At 39.6% G+C, this 25,564-nt stretch overlaps 2 protein-coding genes across 4 annotated transcripts in view; one reads left to right on the top strand and one right to left on the bottom strand.

Annotated features, from left to right (window-relative positions):
* LOC123747926 (solute carrier family 22 member 1) overlaps window positions 1-11,983 on the top strand; it is a 55,874-nt gene extending 43,891 nt beyond the window's left edge. For all 3 annotated transcript variants that reach the window (XM_069310376.1, XM_069310268.1, XM_069310324.1), the window contains exons 9-12: window positions 4,086-4,240; window positions 7,326-7,540; window positions 8,642-8,817; window positions 9,149-11,983. In XM_069310376.1, coding sequence (XP_069166477.1) covers window positions 4,086-4,240; window positions 7,326-7,540; window positions 8,642-8,817; window positions 9,149-9,424 — 822 coding nt within the window. In that variant the 3' untranslated portion in view covers window positions 9,425-11,983. The remainder of the gene's footprint in view (window positions 1-4,085; window positions 4,241-7,325; window positions 7,541-8,641; window positions 8,818-9,148) is intronic.
* Window positions 11,984-22,491: 10,508 nt separating this feature from the next.
* LOC123771507 (NK-tumor recognition protein-like) lies at window positions 22,492-23,019 on the bottom strand. Its single transcript, XM_045764490.2, has one exon. It carries the CDS (start codon window positions 23,017-23,019, stop codon window positions 22,492-22,494), a length of 528 nt encoding a protein of 175 aa, XP_045620446.2.
* Between the last annotated feature and the right edge of the window lie 2,545 nt (window positions 23,020-25,564).

A 25,564-nucleotide genomic window follows, 5' to 3' on the forward strand; every position in this document is an offset into this window, starting at 1 on the left:
ACTGCCTAATGCATTCCATGTACCAAGACTGTAATGTTTTGTTGTATTATCTGCATGTCTCTTGCAAACTGTCTATACAGTATACCTACGTCATATATGTATGTGTGTGTGTACGTCTGATACCATACTACTTGTGTAAAGGAGGAAATGTATACGTTTATCTCTCAGAATATTTGGTAAAATGTTTATTGTTTGTGATGTGTGTCTATGTATGTATGAACACGTTGTACTGAACTGGGTGAAAATAGTTTGAGCTACCTCATCCCTTTGTGTGTATTTTACCTCAATAAATTTATTTCAATTTCAATTTCAATGCATTTCATCTGTTCACTATTCTGACACTGAAAAAGTTCTTTCTAACGTCCCTGTGGCTCATTTGGGTACTCAGTTTCCACCTGTGTCCCCCTTGTTCGCGTACCACCCGTGTTAAACAGTTTATCCTTATCTACCCTAACAATTCCTTTGATAATTTTGTAGGGTATAATTATGTCTCCCTAAGTTCTTCTGTCTTCCAGTGTCATGAGATGTATTTCACTCAGCCTTTTCTCGTAGCTCATGCCTCTTAGTTCTGGGACTTTCCTAGTGGCATACCTCTGAACTTTTTCCAGCTTCATCTTGTGCTTGACAAGGTACGGGCTCCACGCTGGGGCCGCGTACTCCAGGAGTGGTCTTACATATGTGGTATACACGGTTCTAAATGATTCCTTACACATGTTCCAGAAGGGGGCATAATCTTTAAAATCTTTATAAATTAAAAGTTGTTCAATTTGCTTATAAATTTATTTATGAAATGGTTATAGAAAGGGCTGCAACTGGTCCAAGTTTCACCATCACACCCTAAACAGAAAAGGAGAAAAAAAAATACACAACGTATTATGCAACGAATGTTCAACATTCTCAAATAATCTCAGGGAACACATGTGTCAACTAAAATGTCTACTATGTGCTGTAGAAGCACAAACTCTTGTAATAATTGTAATATGTATGTGCAATATATTTATATGTAATTTTTTTTTTTTTTTTTTTTTTCTTCTTTTTTTTTGGCCAATTTTTTTTCGTTTGTTATCAAGGGATTTGCATGAAACTTGCACACCTTGCTCAATGAATGCCTATCTGCAAGGGTGCCAATTATGAACGAAATCTGTCGAAGTCAAGCTCAGCTACAGGTGGCCGAACTTTGATCTTTATTTTACTCAGGAAAGTAATTTACAACTTCAAAGTACTTCATAGCTTTCATTTATTAATCAATTTACATGCAAATTACACCTTATATGTAGAGTTTGTGCTTCTACAGTACATTGTAGACATTTTAGTTCAAAGTCCATTTGTTGATTTTATAAAAAATTCTAAACATCATATATTGCATATTTTTGGAAGGGTAACTTTGAATAATTATATTATTGCACTAAACACTTTTTTGATAAAACTACTCACAGCATTCCTTTATTATATGATAATTTTAATATCTGAGTGTTATAGAAAGCATTTTAGTTGACACATGTGTTCCCTGAAATTATTTAAAAATGTTGAAAAATCGTTGCATAATATGTTGTGTATTTTTTTCTCCTTTTCTGTTTAGAGTGTGATGGTGAAACTTGGACCAGTTGCAGCCCTTTCTATAACCATTTCATAAATAAATTTATAAGCAAATTGAACAACTTTTAATTTATAAAGATTATGCCCCCTGAAGGCACTTCTGATGCTACCCAGTGTGTCAGAACCCCTGCTGCTGATGTTGTGTTCTTGCTAGTAATTCGTGCTCTGATTTCGAAGTTGTCTTTCGAGAAAACATTTCCAATTCTATTATTTACTTAGGGCAAGCGGACTCGGTTTTCATCTTTGTGGAATTAATTTATACACCAAATTACTGAAATTCAATGTGACTCGTCTCTCCTTGGTTGAACAACAAGACAGTTATTTTCTAACAACAAGAGTGACGAGATTCGATGCTCTCTGTTGCAACATTAAATGCTTTCCAGATGTTAATTAATTAAGTTGGTGCTTGCAGGTAAGCTGCTTTATGGATGTGAGGCAAGGCTCTAGCAGGTGCTTTGACTGCTTCTATATGCATGTTTTAACTACCAGTGGTTTAATTATTATTTTCTATAATTTACCATTATATGGGCAAGTTATAATACCTGTTCCCGTGGCGCAGTGGTAAAACATTCGTCCCTACACTTCACGAGCGATTTGACCTGGGTTCGTATCCTGGTCGGGAAGGATTGACTAGGCGCCAATCCTTAACTGTACGCCCCTGCCACCCAGCAGTGATTGGGTACCTGGTTATTAAACGATTTGCCGGGTCATATTCTAGGGAAATTTAGGATTAAGGACCTGACCGAAACGTTATGCGTGCTCAACCCGTTCTCGCACTTTCTTACAGTCAATATTGACTTATTAAATAAGTGCATATGTGACATACTAATATATTGTGAATATTTTAGTTTACCTTGAAAAGCTTCATAGAAAACACCGACATTACCTAACCTTCTTAGTATGTTAAGATAAGCATCTTTTTGCTTCGTAATTACAATAATTACCTAACCTATACCTATAATAGGTTAAGTAATAATTGTAATTACGAAGCAATAAGATGCTTATCTTAACATACTAAGAAGGTTAGGTAAGGTCGGTGTTTTCTATGAAGCTTTTCAAGGTAAACTAAAATATTCACAATAAATTAGTATGTCACATATGCCCTTATTTAATAAGTCAATATTGACTGTAGGAAAGTGCGAGAACGGGTTAGCGTGCTAGTGGCTTCACAACAATGTAAGAACTCTTATATATATATATATATATATATATATATATATATATATATATATATATATATATATATATATATATATATATATATATATATATATATATATGTCGTACCTAATAGCCAGAACGCACTTCTCAGCCTACTATGCAAGGCCCGATTTGCCGAATAAGCCAAGTTTTCATGAATTAGTTGTTTTTCGACTACCTAACCTACCTAACCTAACCTAACCTAACTTTTTTCGTTACCTAACCTAACCTAACCTATAAAGATAGGGTAGGTTAGGTTAGGTAGGGTTGGTTAGGTTCGGTCATATATCTACGTTAATTTTAACTCCAATAAAAGAAAATTAACCTCATACATAATGAAATGAGTAGCTTTGTCATTTCATAAGAAAAAAATTAGAGAAAATATATTAATTCATGAAAACTTGGCTTATTAGGCAAATCGGGCCTTGCATAGTAGGCTGAGAAGTGCGTTCTGGCTACTAGGTACGACATATATATATATATATATATATATATATATATATATATATATATATATATATATATATATATATATGCAACAATGATCACAAAAACACTGATCCAAGTATGCAGAATAACCACATGTGAAAAATAGAAAATGCTTAACGCATTTTCGGCTAATTCGCCTTCATCAGAGCAAAGTAGAATCAAGATTCAGAGCAAAGATTCTACTTTGCTCTGATGAAGGCGAATTAGCCGAAAACGCGTTAAGCATTTTCTATTTTTCACATGTGGTTATTCTGCATAACCACATGTGAATATATATATATATATATATATATATATATATATATATATATATATATATATATATATATATATATATATGATAGAAAAAAATCATGAAAAACCTAACATGATACATTTAAACTGCCTTGAATGTATTTTTAACAATAACCTATTATGTATTTGAGATTCATGAAAAGTATATTGACGTAACTACAAAATTTATACCACGAAATCACATAAATGTAATGTTTGTTTTAGAATAGGTTGTACGATGGGATCGAACCTTCACCCTAGGGATCCCCCGTCATGTCCGCAGTTCTGTGCACATGCACTTCCGAAGATGTCAAGATACTTTCAAGCTACTATTACTATTACTTATTACTTATTAATATTACTATTACTTATCAAGCTACTTTACTATTTTTGTCATTGTGGTTTAGTCAGTGGTGCGTGTGCTAGAGAAGTTGGTCCAGAGGAGCGGGAAGGACCACCTCGTACAGTTCCATTATATTCTCAATAAAACTTGAGTTCAATTTTGTCTTAAAACCCCCATCCATCAGGTAGCGAAGACAAACGGGAACCAGGAGGTGACGAAGCAAGACCTGAAGAAAAAACTCTGTGACATTGTGGACAAACAGGTGGAGGAAGTCAGCATTAAGAATGCCTTGCGCTACCCGATACTTCGCTGGAGGCTCGTCAGTCTGCTCACCATAGCGTATGTGATCTATTCGTTTTAATTAACACACTTAGGTACAACTGCATATGCGGAGTTACTATAGGGTATATGAAGGGGAGTACAGTGTCAAAAGCTTGACGCTGTACGCTCTACGTGATGCTAAAAATCCCCATCACACAGGATGGTTAGTGATACAGGGCCATGTGATCAGTAGTCTGCACTGGCAGACTCTTCGTGCATTGTGATTATAATCATCAAAAACCACCAGAAGGGAAGGTAAGGGAAGGGAAGGGAAGGGAAGGGAAGGGAAGGGAAGGGAAGGGAAGGGAAGGGAACTATCAGGGGAAAGCGCCAAGCAATTATGACTATATGACACAGGAAGGGGTCAGGATAAGGATTTGGGATGGGACAGGGGAGAAAGGAATGGTGCCCAATCACTTGCACGGTCGGGGATTGAACGCTCGAATTCTCAACACCAGAGTGAATAATTTAAGATAGGAAACAATAATAATAAGGTAGCAGTAATATTAAAATGTTCCCATCTCGCAGGATGGTTAGTCATACAGGGCCATATGTTCAGTAGCTTGCACTAGTAAATTTTGGGTGAATTATGGGGATATCGTCAATATACCATTCAAGTCCTACTCTGAACGTTTCAGTATTCCGGGTTTGCAGTGAAGTGCTTTCCACAGTTTTCTGTACTACTCGTAATTGTAACTATGTACTGAGCTATTCGCACTCATGTACACGACTGTGTCCTTAAACTATCCATAAGCATTCACACAACTTCACTCCTAACTGAGCGATGCACAGTCATGAACTCTTAAGTAAGAAGCAGGATCTCAGTGCTCAAGACAACTGATGTTTCAAAATGATTGAACAAATACTGTTATGACTCGCCCAAACGACACCGTAATTTCATAGCTTTCATGTTATGGAGTGAACTATTTGGTTCAGTTTGCCACTCTTGAGATGAGAACTAAAGAGATCATCATTGTTTGATCATCTCTCACAAAACGTGAGAGATGAAGTTTTTTTGTGTGTAAATTTCTCTCCAATTCACGTAACAACTAAAAGTGAAAATCATAACTTGTTGTGTAGTTGTAAGGTTGTTTATTATTGTTGAGTATAAGAATTCTTCAGCTTCTGCTCGACGTCATTAAACAGCGAATGATAAACAGATTCTCTGCAACACTTCTACCCCAGCAAACATTTGAGAACTAGAGCAGGCCTTACGCGATGTTCGAGGAATTGGTGAACAGTGGTAAAAATTTTGTGTTAATAAACGTTCACTATACTCACCTTAACCACACGTTTAGGTCGATGCTTTTGGTGCAGACATTCGTTTTAACAGAACCATTATAAATGGACACTAACAAAACAGTCTCCTTGACAGTACGAATGGGTATTGTTTTATTTTTACATGATCTTTGCAACATTAAGAGGTAGGAGTTTACTCCGTACAGAAATAAATGTATTCCATTTCCTGTGTAGATTAAAGACTCTATTCAAAAGGATAACTATGATAATTCCCGAGTTTATTTATAAACTCGATACTTTTATTTAGAAATGCCTTGTGATCTTGTCTTTATATCATCGCTTATTTTATCCTCTTTCTGTTATTTCTATGTTTTCCGCTTCTTTCCCTATGCTCCTTGTTTTTGCTTCCTGCTGACCAGGACATATCTTTTTGTCCAATTTATGGTCACAAGATTGTCCGCCTGTAGCGTTCTTGCCTCCTGCTCCTCTTTCTCCCTCTAGCTTCCACGTCTTCCTGTAAAAGTAACCCGGAAGCTTATTACTCCATACGCCTCACTCTACGCCAATTGAGTGGTAGGCGTATCACCAGTAAATGTCCTTCCCGTGTTGAACGGAGCTTAGGGAGCTGGTCGGCCGAGCGGACAGCACACTGGATTTGTGATCCTGTGGTCCCGGGTTCGATCCCGGGCGCCAGCGAGAAACAATGGGCAGAGTTTCTTTCATCCTATGCCCCTGTTACCTAGCAGTAAATAGGTACCTGGGTGTTAGTCAGCTGTTACGGGCTGCTTCCTGGGGGTGGAGGCCTGGTCAAGGACCGGGCCGCGGGGACACTAAAAACAAAGCCCCGAAATCAACTCAAGATAACCTCAAGAAGGTGACGCTGGAGTGTCCTCTCCAGGGCACAGGGCTGGGCAGCAGTTATGGAGAACCGGCTGTTGCCCATGCAGCAGATCTACCCTCTCCACGCCACCGATGTGGTCCAAGGGAAGGGCAGGCGCCGATATGCTTGGCAGAAACAGTAAAATCAATCAAGTACAGGCGACTGGAAGGTCAATACACCTTTGTTCCAATACCATCTGAGATGCATGGCCGCCTTGGGATTTCTTAAAGAATTGGGCTCCAGGCTCGTTGACATCACCACAGACCCAAAGGCTGCCTGTTTCTTGTTTCAGTGCTTCAGTGTGGCGATCCAGAGGGGAAACGCCTGCTGCGTATATATATATATATATATATATATATATATATATATATATATATATATATATATATATATATATATATATATATATATATATATATATATATATATATATATATATATGTTGTACCTAGAAGCCATAATGCAGTATTGGGCCTACTTTGCAAGGCCCGATTTGCCTAATAAGCCAAATTTTCCTGAATTTATATGTTTTTCTATTTTTTCCCCTATGAAATGATAAAGTATTATCATTTGATTATGAATGAGTTAATTTTTGGTAATTTGAGTTAAAACTAACGTTGATATTTGACCGAACTTAACCAACCCTACCTAACCTAACATAACCTAACCTATTTTAACCTAACCTAAACTAACATAACTAAGTCTATAATTTATGTTCTTAATATAATATAATAATAATAATAATTGAAATAAACCAATTTAATTTTTTTTAATAAAGAAAATCACTCGGCCTATTAGAGAAATCGGACCTTGCATAGTAGGCCGAATAGTGCGTTCTGGCTACTAGGTACGACGATATATATGAAAATCTCTGATATTTGACACACATACATTTTTACCGAAACATATATGTGCTGCAGCATTTGTTTTGTATAATAATAATGTGTACATAGCTTACTCATATACCATACTCACATCCCGCAGAATGTGTGTGTACATGTCGTACGGAGTGATCCTGATGGGCATCAACGTCCTCCCAAGCAACTACTTCCTGAGTCACTTTATCCTGTCGGTGAGTCAGCTGCCAGCGACTGCCACCAGCTGGGTGTTCATGCAGTACCTGGGCCGTCGCTTCTCCTCCATGGCCTCCGCGCTGCTCTTCATCGTCCTCTGCGTCGTGGCTACTTTTTGCACACACGGTAAAGATCTCTTGTGGTGAGCCGTCGGACAGCCTCGTCCTCGTCTCCCGTCCTGCCTCTCTCCCTTTCCCTCGTCCTCTCCACCCTTCCCCTCGTCCTCCCTCTACCCCCAATCATTATCCCCCTCACCGTCCTTCCCTTGCCCCGCTTCTTCCATCTCCCTCTTCTCTTACATAAGGTATGAGTCTCTTTCCTCCACCACCTTCGTCTTCCCGCTCCCCCTTCATACCCTCCCGAGACCTTTCTCCACCACCGCCTCCCTCCCCTTCCTCTCTCTCTCTCTCTCTCTCTCTCTCTCTCTCTCTCTCTCTCTCTCTCTCTCTCTCTCTCTCTCTCTCTCTCTCTCTCTCCTAGAACATAACTAATAGAGTAATAAGAGCCAGCATCACTGTGATTATAGTATTCAATAACATTAACTCAGAATATAATAGTTCCCTCTTTCGAATTTGTGCTTTGCCCTTCACTTTTCAATGGGGGGGGGAGGGGGAAGAGATTCAGATTTAATTTTCGTGTTTAATGGAATTATGGTCAAAGTTTATATACTTAGAAATGTCTGTTAGTTTTTCCGAGATCAATAATGTTGTATATTTGAATAAGAAATTAGTTCTGAAATTTGTTTAAAAATATTTTCATAGATATACTGATGGGCAGTATGCCTATGAAAAATACCAGTATACCATAAAAATGTCGTGGGGGTCTAAATGGGACTCTGGTACACTGTTCCCTTTTTAATGCTGGTGAACCCGATTAGCTTGTTTTCATCCCGCACCCCAGACCATTCCTTCTGACAATTTCGGTGAGGCTAGCCCTAAGCGTCTGACCTAAAACTTTGCACAGACATTCTCTCATATAGTATAAATACACTTAGAATGGGTTCAGTGAACAGTTTCATCAGGGAAAAGGAAACGTACCCAAATATAAATTTCCTACTTGGGGACTCGAACCTGAGACCTGTCGATTGTGAGCAAACTGCGATGGAGGTTGCGCTACAATCGCTCCATAGCATATTAATATAACTAACTGCACCTGCATCATACATACCACTGAGATCAGGCAATTAAACATAGCCTGAATACCGTTTCCCCCGCACATGGTACACAGACGCGTGGGCGCTGGTGGTGGTGATAGGAGCTCTGAGACTGTGTCTGGCCGTGCAGATGCAGGTGATGTTTGTGCAGGTGGTGGAGCTCCTGCCCACCCCCGTCAGGAGCTCCGGCCTCGGGCTCTACACCGTCTTCGGGCTGTGTGCCATGACAGCCTCTCCCTATATCCTCCATGTGAGTCTTGCTTTTGAATGTTTTTTGTCAATGGTTTATCTATTGTTTTTGTTTGCTTGGAGGGGGAGGGGTTTGCTTGGCCCCTTCAAACAATCTTTGTTTGCTCCATAGCATAATACACATGTTGTTTGTTACGTATTGCCATACACTCGTTGTTCCCTAGCGCCGTACACTCGTTGTTTGTTCCTTAACGTTTACCTGTAATATTATTTATGTATATTATTTCCCATACACATTTAATTCCTGCAATAACTTTCTGGTGTAACTGACCAATAATATCGTGAAATGTTCCAAGTGTGTACCACACTGACACAGAACTATGACGTTCCAGTCTGGCCAGGGTTCCAGCTTCCACTACTGGGTGTTGGTGGGACTGATGTTACTCTCCCTCATCCTCTGCATCCCTCTACCGGAGACTCTAGGGCATGCCTTACCCCAGACCTTCCAGGAGGCCGAGGACCTTGGTTTTGGAAGACCCATGGCTACCTGGATCCACCACTGGAATCTCCACAAATATCCAGCCGCCTCCAATGCGGCTTGTTCTACCTGCAACTCCTGCAACCCAGACGAGCTGGAGCCACTGCAAGATATCGAAAACAGTACTTAACACTCCGTAAAGTTAATATCTATTCGAGTGTACAGTTTATCGTGGGTAATAATTATCCATTCATCTGCACAAATAAATAACATTCATGTGTATATCGATGAGAAAATCAGTAGGAGCCGTGAGGTGGATTCCAACCTATGCACTCTTTGTGCATATGAAGAACACAGATGCGTCGTGTGCTTGGAAAGTATCTTTTGTATCATTGTTCACAAACATAGATATCATAGTCTGTCTTCGTAGCTGCCGGCAAAGTTATTATCTATTTACACGTGTCTCGTGAATCAACATAACGCTAATTATTGTTCAACACAGCATAAGTCTGAAGGAGATGAGCGTGTACTCACCTAGTTGTGCTTGCGGGGGTTGAGTTTCGGCTCCTTGGGCCAGCCTCTCATCTGTCAATCACCTGCTGTAGAAGTTGCCGAGTCTATTGGGCTCTGTCATGTCAACGCTTGAAACTGTGTATGAAGTCTGCCTAATGAATTCCATTTGTTAATTACCCTGACACTGAAAAACTTCTTCCAACGTCCATGTCGTTCATTTGGGTTCTAAATTTCCACCTGTCTCCATGCTCGCGTACCACACATGGTAAAACAAATTATCTACCGTGTCAATTCCTTTGAGAATTGTATAGGCGTCTTAATATTTTCCCTAACTTTTCTGTCTTCCAGTGTCGTGAGGTTTAGTTCCAGTAATCATTCCTCATAGCTTATACTCCTCAGCTCGGGGACTATCCTGGTGCGATACCTCTGAACCTTTTATTACTTCATTTTGTATTTGACTAGATATGGACTTCTCGCTAGAGCCGCATACTCCAGTATTGGTCTGACATTTGTGGTATAAAAGGTTCTGAAGGATTCCTTACTCAAGTTCCTAAAGCGATTCTTATGTTTGTCAGCCTTGCATATGCCGCTGATGAAATACTTTTCATATGGGCTTCAGGGGACAGGTCTCACGTGATATATCAACCGGCAGATCTCTCTCTTCCTGACTCCAGAAGGATTTCAACTCCGAACTGGTACCTTGTGTTTGGCCTTCTGCTCCCTGAACCTATCTTCATCATTTTACACTTGCTTGCCTTAAACCCTAGCAACCATTTTTGGACCATTCTTTCAGTCTTTGCAGGTCATCTTGAAATCTCTTGTTGTCCTCCTATGTCTTATCCCTCCTCATAATTTTAGCATCATCAGCAAACATTGAGAGGAATGAGTCTATACTCTATGAGAGATCATTTACATATATCAGAAACAGGATAGGTCTGAGTACAAAACCCTGTGGGACTCCACTGGTAACTTCACGCCATTCTGAGGTCACACTCCTCAAAATAACTCTGTTGCCACAACACTCAGCCTTAAGACTTGTCAACTTGAGTTTGGCCAGACACAGCACAGGCCACCATTGACCTTCCACACATCCGTCAAGCTGGCTACACTGACAACCACAGCCCCCTCAACACACCTCAGTAGCTGACTATACTGACATAACCCCAGCCCCCTCAACACACCTCAGTAGCTGACTATACTGACATAACCCCAGCCCCCTCAACACACCTCAGTAGCTGGCTACACTGACATAACCCCAGCCCCCTCAACACACCTCAGTGGCAGGCTACACTGACACAACCCCATCAACACACCGCAGTGGCAGGCTACACTGACACAACCCCATCAACACACCGCAGTGGCAGGCTACACTGACACAACCCCATCAACACACCGCAGTGGCAGGCTACACTGACACAACCCCATCAACACACCGCAGTGGCAGGCTACACTGACACAACCCCATCAACACACCGCAGTGGCAGGTTACACTGACACAACCCCATAAACACACCGCAGTGGCAGGCTACACTGACACAACCCCATCAACACACCGCAGTGGCAGGCTACACTGACACAACCCCATCAACACACCGCAGTGGCAGGCTACACTGACACAACCCCATCAACACATATTCATCCTTCTCAAGAAACCGATATTTTAGCGTCTCTGCAACACACTGGGGAAATATGCAACAACTCAAAAAGTTAGTTTTACCCTCCCCGTGGACCGGGAAGGTTGCTACTGCTCAACCTATATTAAAACCCTTCGTATTTTCCCCCCCAAAAATATTTCTGTACTGATGAAGAATGACTTTTTCCTTCTTACTGTGCATGTTAATTTCTTCAACACTTTTGTGTAATCTATAATATTTTTCAAATATTTTATTTATGAATCAATAGGTAAATATATCTTTGCACGTAAATCAGTTAAAATATCAATTTTAATTAATATTGTAAATTTACAATAGAGCAGAGGTTGACTAATTCTTAAGTACAACCTAATTTCTGTATTATGTATCAGTTTTTAATTATTTAAATTAATGGCAATGAAAATAAAACTTGTTCTTTTACAGAGCTCAGTGTTATCTTATACATCTTTTTTTTACACCTGCAAATGTTCTTTGCAAATTAAGTACATATATGTAAAATGAACAAAAGCTGTAGTGTAAATATTTGAATAAAATTTTATGCAAGTCATGTCTAAATTGAGATAATATTCGCAATAAGAGTGTAATAGCGTTTATTTTTACCTTTCCAATTACCATTTTGATGTGGAGTGGTGAAATATAACTACAGATTTGCATGAAACGCCATTCATCCTGAGCGTCACTGCTTTAGCTTCACTAATGTCTCGATAGAGGTCACAAGAGGGTTATCGTTTTGCCAATCAGAGAGAAAGTAACGCTGTCCATCTTAAGGTCTAGCCAATCACGGAGCTAGCTCATCGGCCAACACTTGCCACTAATTTATGTTGTATTTTCTTATAAAATTAGTTTATTTCGAAGTAAAACTATTTTTTTTCAAGTTATATAGTCAGCATCGACATTGTAGTAAACTAATATGTTCATTTTTTCCTTACCTTCATAAAAGATATTGAGGGGCTCTCGTTGGCTCCGTGTAAATGGACGTCAAGAAACCCTAATCAAAAACATGTGTAACTTTGCTCTCTGATAAGTAGTATTCCCTATAGATGGATTCATAATAACTGGTATAACTCTGTCGTCCTCTTGGTATAAAATGTAGGCTAAAAATGTAGATACAAATGCAGGCCTTACTAAAATGTAGATACAAATGTAGACCTTACTAAAATGTAGATACAAATGCAGACCTTACTAAAATGTAGATACAAATGTAGACCTTACTAAAATGTAGATACAAATGCAGGCCTTACTAAAATGTAGATACAAATGTAGACCTTACTAAAATGTAGATACAAATGTAGACCTTACTAAAATGTAGATACAAATGTAGACCTTACTAAAATGTAGATACAAATGTAGACCTTACTAAAATGTAGATACAAATGTAGGCCTTACTAAAATGTAGATACAAATGCAGGCCTTACTAAAATGTAGATACAAATGTAGGCCTTACTAAAATGTAGATACAAATGTAGACCTTACTAAAATGTAGATACAAATGCAGGCCTTACTAAAATGTAGATACAAATGCAGGCCTTACTAAAATGTAGATACAAATGCAGGCCTTACTAAAATGTAGATACAAATGTACACCTTACTAAAATGTAGATACAAATGCAGGCCTTATTAAAATGTAGATACAAATGTAGGCCTTACTAGCGGATCTTTGTTCATTACAGAATTTATCATCAGGGGGCCTGATCATTACAGGGCAGAGATGCGAAACGCTGACACTATATTTACCAGAATTTACCCAAAGGCCACTAACACTCTAGTGGCCACGACGAGGACAGGAAACCTTGTTAAAGGTTGGCCATTTGTTCTGATGATATTTTCTAGCTGGATTTTGAAGTTCAACGGAGTTTTGGTATTTATGACTTAAGCGGGTAGACGGTTCCATGCTTTTTATCTGATTTACCTGAAGGCCACTAATAATAATAATAATAATAATATTAATAATCTTTATTACCAAGAAGGTACAATGGGTTGGCGAGGTTACATAAGATTGGCATTTTTACATTCTTACAAAGCCACTAACACGAATAGCGTTTCGGACAGGTCCTTGATCTAACATATCAGGTAAGTTGAAAAGGAGCATTGTAGCAAAGTTATGTATCAACATTTAACTGCAACAAAAATTGACACTGGTGAAGATACATGTGTTAAGTACTAATATTGGGAAGTGGGTAGTACAAGATACACTAGTGGCCTTGACGAGGATAAGAAGCCGGCGGCTTGTCGAAGGTTTCCCCAATTTGCCTCGATCTTTTCCAGGTGGATGTTAAAACCTAACAGTATTGGCATTTGCGGCTTTGGCAGGTAGGCGATTCCATGGGTTTATAACCCTATGGGTGAAGCAACCTGCTCTCGCACAAGACAGCACACACATGACTTATAGCTTAAAGTCACTATTTAATTTATAAATAAGTATATATGTGACATATTCCAAGCCATATTTTTTCAAAGTACTAACTTTTTCTCTCAGTTTTATTAAACAACAGAGATTTTATACAAAATTTGACAATATCCTAAGTTCCTTTACAACTTATTTAAATATTTTAGTTTTGTTTTATTATTTTTATAAAACTGTAATATCAATATAGGTATAGGTTCAGTACTAACTGTAATATCTTAACATACTAAGAAGGTTAGGTTAGGTTTTGGTTTTCTATTCAGCTTTTCAAGGTAAACTCAAATATTCACAATAAATTAGTATGCCACATATGCACTTATACATACGCAAGATATTGACTATAAGTAAGTGCGAGAACGGGTTGGGGTGAACAGACATCTATTTTCAATCCTATTTGAGATACCTTAGTAATAAAAGTTTTAAATTTGTTCCTTTTATGTTCCACTATTTGTTATACTTTTATGTCTAAAGATTTTGGTGTCGACAACCAAAGAAATTTGTTTAGATTCAATTATTATATCAAAATATAACTATATAAATATTATATCATTAAATTAATGAATAAGTAAAACGTATGGTACAAATCTAAATTAGTTTGTTCATAAAAAAAATATGTATTTTGATATTAAACCAATTATGCATTTTGCTAAAGTTATGCTCCGCCCTACTTATGCAAATTGAGTTCCAATGTTTTGGAAGACAGTTATATAACTTATTTGTAAAGCAGTTACAACAATATAAACATTATTACTAGAATGTGGATTATATAAACTCTCCTTCCAACACTAGTAAATAATATTATTTAAGTATTTGGTAGCAGGACATTACAAATCAGATAACCAAGCACCAAACAGGGTAACATCATTGTTAAACATATCTTTCAAGTTCATAAATGTTAACCATGGATCATTAGGATCTCATATTGGTGTGTTATGCTAGTCATATTTTTTTTAGTCATTCATTAAATTGTGCAGTCTGTCTTAATTTGGGTTCATTTCTGATTGAGATTTGACAGAGTTTTCAAAATTACTTGTATTACCGTGCTCTGAACCGGCAGTGTGATTATAACCCAGATGGCAAGGTTATTACCAGGCAAAAAATGCAGAAAAGCTAGTCTGACTATACTGAAAGTATATATAGTACAAAAGATAGGATAAACATAAGCCAGAAATAATTGTTTCATTATATTTGTTATTTAAATAACAAACATTTTTACTGCTGACAGGATTTTTTTTACTCATAAGTGCACTTATCCGTTAAAAAAACAAATTAAGAATATTGTTACACAAAGCCAAATTGTGTAACAGAGGAAGAGGTTACACATTTATTCAATGCTACATTTAGAGGAATCAGCCAAGCGATCTACCCCATCACATAATAATATATTTAAACCATCGTTGTTAGGCCATGACAACTCTAAGCCCACAGGATCTTCAGTCTGTATTGGTCATATAGACATAAAAAAAGTACAACCCGTCCTCGACTGAAGTTCATTACATCCAGCGGCCGACCCCACAGACACATTCACAAATTTTAACATGCTGCTCATTCAAAACGTAAATTTTCTCAAATATAAATTAATATGTTATCATATTGTGCATGTATAGGCATAGATTAGGTGTTAAGGTTCTGTTGGTGATTATTTTTATTAGTAGTAGGGAGTCGGTCGGCCGAGCGGACAGCACGCGGGACTTGTGATCCTGTGGTCCTGGGTTCGATCCCAGGCACCGGCGAGAAACAATGGGCAGAGTTTCTTTCACCCTATGCCCTTGTTACCTAGCAGTAAAATAGGTACCTGGGTGTTAGTCAGCTGTCACGGGCTGCTACCTGGGGGTGGAGGCCTGGTCGAGGACCGGGCCGCGGGGACACTAAAAGCCCCGAAATCATCTCAAGATAACCTCAAGATAGTACGTGGGTGAAGCATTTACAGCGTTGTGGTTCGAACAAAATTCGTAAGTGAAGCACTTGTTCCGGAAATGTTCGAACGTCATCAGTTATGAGTCGTGTGTAAACCGTTTTCATTCATAGACAGTATGTGGTTTGGCTGGTGCATGGAATCACTTTTGGGTCTTTGTTTGGAGGACGGGCTGAAAAGGTAATACGGTCGGGTTCGTTCTTGACTCACAATCGGGAATTCCGGATTTGAATCCTGGGCGGGACAGAATGGTTGGGCACATTTCTTATCGCCTAATGCGCCTGATCACCTAGCAGTAAGTGGGTACCCAAGAGTTAGTCAGCTTGTTGTGGAATTGCATCTTTGGGAGGGTTGGTAATTCGACCCTTTGGAAGGGCGAAGGGGACTTCGGTATAAGCCTAATATATATATATATATATATATATTTACACTCTGGCTGCCTGTCCCCGACACAACGAATTATAATTATTAATTATATACATGTTAGACCTGTATCGAGGTGCACCCCCCTCAAAAAAAAAAAATTACTGACCCCCACAGGATGCAGCCTCATAACAAGCTGAGTAACTCCTAAGTAGCTGTACTTACTGCTGGATGAACAGGAAATTAGGTGAGAGTAAATGCTCCCAAACTTGCATGTCTAGCCCGGGATCATCACCTACTAATATATTTCAAGTTCACCAGTGACTATTTACTTAATAACTACTGGAATAATACTGTGCTATGATAAATTTATTTATAATTTCATACAAGACATATTTACTACAATTTACAAGATAAAACTGCATATATAGCAAACATGAAGGACCCTCTTCTTCTTCTTGATGATACGTGCAGCTGAGACTCACCAGCAGAAATATTCAGTTTATTATTAAATTTCAATCCTCGGGTTTGTGTAGTAGACACCACCGTGAGTTCAACCCGTTCTCGCAAATTCGTATAGTCAATATTGACTTATTAACTACGTGCATAGGTGATATACTAAACATAATAGATACCCTTAAAAAACTTCATAGAAAACACCGACCTTACCTAACCTTGTTAGTATCTTAAGATAAGCATCTTATTGCTTTGTAATTACAACTATTACTTAACCTATACCTATAATAGGTTAAGTAACAATTGTAATTACGAAGCTATAAGATGATTATCTTAAGATACTAACAAGGTTAGGTAAGGTCGGTGTTTTCTATGAAGCTTTTTAAGGGTATGTATTATGTTTAGTATATCACCTATGCACGTAGTTAATAAGTCAATATTGACTATACGAATTTGCGAGAACGGGTTGGTGAGTTATATGCGGTTTACGTAAAGCTACAACTGGCCTGGAGATGTCGTAGCGTGAGGCGGTGTTCTTAGGAAGATCCGCGTTCTTAAATGATTTCCTGAATCCCGACGTAACCGCCACGACGATGGTAAGAACGAAAACTTTCCTATATACTTTTCTAAGTTCTTCGTGAATCTGGCCTTAGAGTCTTATGGAAACTTAATACGTGGAAGTGCTCATGTAACCTTTATCTCTAGATGGCGTGATACGTGAAAGCAACTTTGACTCATATTAAACACTAGTAACTCAATATCCTAACTAAGATTATAATTAACTTGTACCAGAAAATTTATTTGGTTTATGCAAAAGTACAAAAATCTTAAGGAATTAAGGGGACATTTACATGTAAAAATAATGTCTCCCTGGTTTAAATCCACACACAACTTTTCAACTATTACTACGTTGCCTTGAATTCAGTTATTAATAAAGTTACGAGCTTCTAAGAATTCGATGCGTCGTATATTTTTTTTCTTGTAATGAATAACGTCATCAAATTATTCATTAAACGTTAGAACGTTGGCTAAACTGCAACCTGAATAATTATATTGGCCAAAACTTTTGTTTCACTTTTTTCTTCTAAGATCTGAAACGTATTTTAACTTAATTTGATTCGTTACTTTCAGAAAATAAAATCGAGTTTCACCTATTGCAACAAGTTTTTATTTTACGGTAATTTGTATTTGTTGTACAGCATGACCACTCCGGTGGATATGCTGTAGAACAAGAGCATGAAATTGCACTTATTCACAAGTTATGTAGTGACTATCAGGAGAGTTATATGGCATAAGTTATGTGGTTACAAGTTATGAAGTGACTATCAGGAAAGTTATGTGGCTTAAGTTAAGGTATGTGGTGACAAGTAATGTGGTGATTATCTTAATTAATTTAAAGCTTGAGATATGTTGCCAGTTGCCAATTTGAGATAATGGCTGTTGCCAAATTAAAGTGGTTGAATAATTCAGATACATTTTGGTACTTACGTGGAAGCTTCACTGTGCTGTCAAACTAAGATTTGTTGTGAGCTTGTGAAGGTGTACTTACCTCAATTTCAAGTAAGACTTGGATACCAGGATTAGTCTTTTCTTGTGTTGAAAATTTCCGACAAAAATTTTTCAACCAAAAAAAAAGACATTTTTTTTTAACAAAACTCAAATTTACAAAAAAAAACTCACAAAGCAAAGCGAGACAAAAACTGACAAATGGCATTCAAATGATGTGCCGAGAATCGAAAACCACTTAAATGACTACTATTTTTGCATGGGCATGGCTTCGGGTTACAATAGGAACATCAACAAAACCTCACGTACCCAAGTCTGGACTCACCAGTTCGCCCAGTACACCTGGACTATCCCTTCAGATGAAAGGCCTATGCCAGTTTTTAAAGAGCGTTCGCCCTCACTCCAGAACGAGTTGGATATGGCAGGGGATAGTGTCAAGCTTGATTCTAATGTAGATTTTGAAAAATCTGCAAAATTTGATCTTAAAATGTTGACCTTAAAATGATTAACTCTTTACATAGTCAAGAAGGATACACGAAATGCGCATGTGTTTTGTGGAAGCAGGATACTAGAGCTTAGGACAAGCATTGGACTCGGACGAACTGACAGGATAGAACATGCCTAAATTTGGGAGAACCATATATCAAAAACCAATCACTGCTAAATCGGGGGGAGGGGTGAATCCGCTTTCCTCCTCTGCATGTGGCTTAAATTATGTGATGACAAGTTATATAGCGACTATCAGGAAAGTTATTTTCTTAAGTTATGAAGTGACAAGTTACCACTGTAATCTATTTTTTCATAACAAACTGGGTGTACCGAAGCAGTATGATTTCAGTTCTTCACAATAGATCAAGGAGAGATCACTGCGCTAGGAGAGGTGGTAGAAAAAACAGGCGGCATTGGAAGGGATCGAAATTAAAAGAGATGAGGTCAAGAGGCACCTGTTGGATCTGGACGTGAGAAAGACTGTTGGGCCGGACGGAATCTCACCATGGGTATTGAAAGAGTGTGCAGGAGCTCTTTGCTTGCTACTCTCCATAGTGTATAGTAGGTCAATGGAAACGGGAGACCTACCAGAAATATGGATGACGGCTAATGTAGTCCCAATACACAAAAAGGGTGACAGACAAGAGGCACTGAACTACAGGCCAGTGTCCTTGACTTGTATACGATGCAAGGTGATGTAGAAGATTGTGAGAAAAAGCCAAGTAACACATCTGGAGAGAAGGGACTTCGTGACAACCCATCAACATGGGTACAGGGAGGGTAAATCTTGCCTTACAGGCTTAATAGAATTCTTAATAGAATAGGTGATAAAGATTAAGCAAGAAAGAGAAGGATGGATAAACTACATTTTTTTTGGACTATCGGAAAGACACAGTACCCCATAAAAGGCTGATGCATAAAATGGAGAAACAAGCAGAAGTAACTGGTAGGGCGCTCCAGTGGATAACGAAGTACCTAAGCAATAGGAAGCAGAGTTACAGTGAGCGGTGAGATCTCAGATTGGCGTGAAGTCACTAGTGGAGTCCCACAGGGCGCTGTACTCACACCTATCTTCTTTCTGATATACATAAATGATCTCCCAGAGGGTATAGACTCATTTCTCTCAATGTTTGCTGACGACGCCAAAATTACGAGAAGGATTAAGACAGAGGACAGCTTGAGGCTTTAAGAAGACCTGACCAATCTGCAGGAATTGTCGGATAAATGGTTGTTAGAGTTTAACCCCAAGCAAATGTAATGTAATGAAGATAGGTGTAGGAAGCAGGAGACCAGATACAAGATATCATTTGGGAGATGAAAATACTTCAAAAGTCAGAAAGAGAGAGAGAGAAAGGCCTAGGGGTCGATATCACGCCAGACCTGTCCCCTGAAGCCCATATCAAGAGGATAACATCAGCGACATATGCCAGATTGGCTAACATAAGAACGGCCTTTAGAAACTTGTATAAGGAATCTTTCAGAACTTTGTATACCACATATGACATACCAATACTGAAGCATGCGTCTACAGCATGGAGTCCATATCTAGTCAAGCATAAGACTAAACTGGAAAAGGTTCAAATGTTTAAAGCCACCAGACTAGTACCCGAACTGAGGGGTATGAGCTACGAGAAGAGACTACGGGAATTAAACCTCACGTCACTGAGAGACAGAAGAGTTAGAGGGGACATGATCACCACATACAAGATTATCAGAGGAATTGATAGGGTAGATAAAGACAGACTATTTAACACAAGGGGCACATGCACTAGGGTACACAGGTGGAAATTGAGTGCCCAAATGAACCATAGAGACGTTAGATAGAATTTTTTCAGTTTCAGAGTAGTAGACAAATGGAATGCATTAGGCAGTGATGTGGTGGAGGCTGACTCCATACACAGTTTCAAGTGTAGATATGATAGAGCCCAGTAGGCTCAGGAACCTGTACACCAGTTGATTGACAGTTGAAAGGCGGGACCAAAGAGTCAGAGCTCAACCGCCGCAAGCACAACTGGGTAAGTTCAACTAGGTAAGTACAGGTGACAAGCCACAGGTGACCGGCACAGGTGACAGGCCACAAGGAAAGGTGACCTCTCGTCCCCTATCCACCTTCTTTCCAACACTCCCCTTTTCTCCACTTTTCTCTCCTGCAGGTCTTCCCCTCTCACGCCCCTCACACCTCTGCACCCTCTCTCCCAATCTTGCCCCTCATTTCTCTCACCTCTCCTCTCTTCTTCCCCCCTCCCTCCCTTTTCTCTGAGTCTCTCCCCTGTTCTCCATCCCTCCCTCTCAATCATCCCCCTTTCCCTTCCCCTGCTTCAAGCATCCCCCTTTCTTCTTGCTTCTCTCCCTGTCTCTGTCTTTTTTTCTGTATCTGTCTGTCTCTATGTAGTGTTGTCCATTTCTTTGTTTTTTGGTCTGTACTGCTATATCTTCTTTCTATTCGACATGGTCTCTCTATGCAAGCCTATCTCTGCCCGTCTATCTCTGTTTCAGTTTGAATGTTTAAGTCTTTTATCTACATGTCTCCGTCTCATACTGTCCCTGTCTTTTTCCTGACTATCTGTCTCTGCCCCCCCCCCTCTCTCTCTCTCTCTCTCTCTCCCTCTCTCTCTCTCTCCCTCTCTCTCTCTCTCCCTCTCCCTCTCCCTCTCCCTCTCTCTCTCTCTCTCTCTCTCTCTCTCTCTCTCTCTCTCTTTTTAAATAAAAATTCCCGTTGGGTCAGGGCTTCAGAACATCTTAGAACCTACCGGAGTATGGTCCGGTTTATGCTAATACCGGCAAAGTATGATGTTTAGAAAATTTCAATTAATTTTCCCGAGATCAGTGCAAAATTTTCCATATAAGATAGAAATAGTTTTGAAATTTTTATTTAAAAAATATATAGTAACTGCCATGTAGTGCCCAATCACTCATGTGGGTCGTCAGTATGTGACTGTAACACGAAGTAGCCTCTAGGATTCTGGCGACCCCAACCAGCCTATGTTCGTCCTGTACCGCAGACCATTCCCCCTGTAAATTTGGGAGTGGTTAGCCCCCCCCCCCCCCTCAATCGTTTAGCCTCCTCAGTCCTTACATACGTCACCTGTCACCAAACAATTTGGAGTTTATTGCTAATTACTATAGTACAGGCTCTATGGAGCTCTATATATAGGTGCTAAATTGCAAGTAAAATATACCATAATCTCACTAATTAGTTTAATATCCCAGAATTTATTAATATTGACCTCTGCCCAAATTAAGGTAATCAATGTCTAATATCTGAGGCGAACAAGGTCAAAATAGAGAAGATATTGATTCCAGTGGGTAAATTATAGTCTACGCAGACGACGGGTCGAGGTTGAAGATATGCTGACCAAACCGCACGTCAGAAAATGAAGAAACGACGACGTTTCGGTCCGTCCTGGACATTATCAAGTCGGGTATAATGACTTGAATTTCTGATTGTGTAGTTTGGTCATTATTGTCTACCTCTCTCTTATTGAAAACATATGAAAAAGTCCATTGCCTGCTGCTGTGAGTTATACCTGTCCTCTCACATAACACATCGAATTTTGACGCCAAAATCCCATCGGCTAAAAAGGTATATTAAAAATCACAGCGACTCGCAAAATTAACGAGATGTCCCGTTTTCTGTTCGCGGGTCCTCGATTAGATTAAGTTCCAGACAATATAGAACATCATTTTAGTGACGTTCTGGACACTCGAGAGAACGGGATGATTACTTAGCTGTTCCTTATGTGATTGAAATACTGTTGCTGCTGTATTTGAGTTGCTGTAAGGTGTATGGTGTGTTCTGACTGCAGTACTGTGACTGTTTTGGGATTGCTGTACTCTGGGAATGGTATGCGGACCATTTATCTAATGTTTGCTGTGGTGATTGCTGTACTGTAGCCCCTTTTACACTCGTTGCTGTATTATGCATTCTGAATTATAGTTGACGTAATATGCATGTGGTACTATGTAACATTATGTTGGCTGTATGACTTTTGTTGTGTCGTATGTTCTGTGCTACGGTGGTGTGCTGTGCCAAGGTGGTATGTTGTGCCACGGTGGTATGCTGTGCCACGGTGGCATGCTGTGCTACTGTGGTATGCTGTGCCACGGTGGTATGCTGTGCCACGGTGGTATGCTGTGCCACGGTGATATGTTGTTCTACGGTAGTATGTTGTGCCACGGTGGTATGCTGTGCCACGGTGGTATGCTGTGCCACGGTGGTATGCTGTACCATGGTGGTATGCTGTGCCACGGTGGTATGTTGTGCTACGGTAGTATGTTGTGCTACGGTGGTATGCTGTGCCACGGTTGTATGCTCTACCACGGTGGTATGCTGTGCCACGGTGGTATGCTCTACCACGGTGGTATGCTGTGCCACAGTGGTATGCTCTACCACAGTGGTATGCTGTACCACGGTGGTATGCCGTACCGCGGTGGCATGCTGTACCACGGTCGCATGCTGCCCTTATGTTCCAGAACCATGTCCGCATATTTCTTCACTGTGCTACTCACACATGTACATGACGAGCTCCTTCTAGTGGCAATTACCCTTCCGTTGAGGCGGAAAAACCAGTGAGTGCACTGTAATATGCTGTATTTTGACTCCTATAACAGCTTGTAACAGCTTCTCCCCCGAATCAACCTACCCTGGCTTTGCGCCCTGGTGAGGCCACTCCAGACCGACAACCAGAGCGCAACTCCATAGTCTCCTGAGACTGATGGATGCCTACTACTATACCGTCTGATACAGGCTGTACTGTGCCTGTGGTGTTGGTAATGAAGCACCTTGGGTGTTTGACTGTGCTGTGCCTGTGGTGTTGGTAATGAAGCACCTTGGGTGTTTGACTGTACTGTGCCTGTGGTGTTGGTAATGAAGCACCTTGGGTGTTTGACTGTGCTGTGCCTGTGGTGTTGCTAATGAAGCACCTTGGGTGTTTGACTGTGCTGTGCCTGTGGTGTTACTAATGAAGCACCTTGGGTGTTTGACTGTACTGTGCCTGTGGTGTTGCTAATGAAGCACCTTGGGTGTTTGACTGTGCTGTGCCTGTGGTGTTACTAATGAAGCACCTTGGGTGTTGGTGTCGTGAGGAGGCGGCAGCAGTGACGGAAGGCGAGGCAACAAACTCCAACAGTTTACATTAACCTTCCCCCAGCCAGCATATCTTGTCAGCATATCTGGCCAAGAAACCCGGCAGTTGGCTCTCACTGGTATGTCGCCAACAGGAAAAAAAAAAGGGGATTAATTTCATTTGGTGTTTGTGCTGCGGTGGTTCATTGTCGTTGTTGCTGCTGGAAGGGCTATTTTTTTTATTTACATTTTAATTTCAAAATGTTTATTGAGGTATAAATATATACACACAAAGGGATGAGGTAGCTGAAGCTATTCTGACCCCGTTCAGTACAATGTTACATACATTCATGTATGTAACATTGTTTAAATTCATGTAAATTCATTGTTTACATTCATGTATGTAACAAACACATTCAATGTGTTTATATATGTTTACTCTTATCACAAACAATCAACATATTACTGAACATTCTGGTTGATAAACATATACATTTCTTCCTCTACACATGCAGTATGACTCCAAACGTACACACAAATGCTGTTATTACTAAGTTTATAGACATAAGTATCATAATGGCGCCTGACAGCTGGGTGGACAGAGCTTCGGATTCGTAGTCCTGAGGTTCCGGGTTCGATCCCCGGTGGAGTCGGAGACAAATGGGCAAAATGTTTCTTTCACCCTGATGCCCCTGTTACCTTAAAGTAAATAGGTACCTAGGAGTTAGACAGCTGCTACGGGATGCTTCCTGGGGGTATGTTACAAAAAAGAGCCCTGGTCGAGGACCGAGCCGCGGGGACACTAAGCCCCGAAATCATCTCAAGATAACCTAGCAGCAAACAAGGTACAAACATTCAACAAATGTGCCAAAGGTTACACACTTGGAACAAGATTCTGATATCTCTCCTGAATCTTTCTGTTGTTACTTGTTATTTTTAACAAAGATCCTTATACTTTCTTCTTTTTTTTTTTTTTTGGCAGGGAAATCCTACACGAGCCCTAAGCCTCTGGCTGGCCCACTAAGTGTTGCTTGTTTCTGTTTTACTTGGGCGGAGTATGAGTATTTATGACTCGTATGGTCGCTTCAGTAAGATTTTGCCATATGTATTTAACAACTTCTTCTGCTCTGTTGAATCTAAGTTGAAATCTTATTGAGTTTCTAGCTGTGCACTGTGTTAGATAATGTTCCAGTGGTCTGTCGGGCATTTCTCCACAGTGCTGAGCTTTCCGTTGATCTTGGTCTCTTAATTTTGTTCACGGTGCGTTATATTATTTACTGATTTCAAAGTTTGCGGTTCAGAAATCTTATAAGCATGTCTGGTGAGTTTATGTATTGCTTAAAGCTTATTATTACTATAATCTGGATTTTACGACTAATGTTATAAATATTTACGTAAAATTAGCGCCATTAATTTATGCCAAAATTAATTATTTTTCTTCCCAGACAAATTTTATACAACAATTTCTTAGTTATATATTCAGCATATATTTCCGATAACAAAGATGCACCGAAATATGTCACAGTTTAAGAGAAGCACAAATGTTTGCCTCACAAGCTCCTACAGTGACAAATTTGTTTTACTTATTCTTGGGAACACAATGAAATTTAACTTGATATAAATGAGGACGGGACGAAATTGGGATATGGGGAGAGGATAAGAGTTACCATGTATGAGGATAAGGTAAGAACTAGTATATATGAGGATAGGACAAGAACAGGCATATGAGGAGAGGATAAGAGCTATCATATATGAGGAGAGGAAAAGAGCTAGTTTGTATCATGACAGAACAAGATCTGGCATAAAAGAAAAGGATTACAGTTGGGATTTGAGGGGGCAGGCCATGGGCTGGGATTTAAAGGTAAGCCATGGACCATGAGGGCAGGCTAAGAGCTGGGATATGAAGACGGAGCAAAGGAACGATCCCCCCAACCATTTGACCTATTGGAGATCGAACCCTGCAAAAA

Source organism: Procambarus clarkii, chromosome 1, assembly GCF_040958095.1.
Source record: "Procambarus clarkii isolate CNS0578487 chromosome 1, FALCON_Pclarkii_2.0, whole genome shotgun sequence".
Taxonomy (NCBI): Eukaryota; Metazoa; Arthropoda; class Malacostraca; order Decapoda; family Cambaridae; genus Procambarus; species Procambarus clarkii.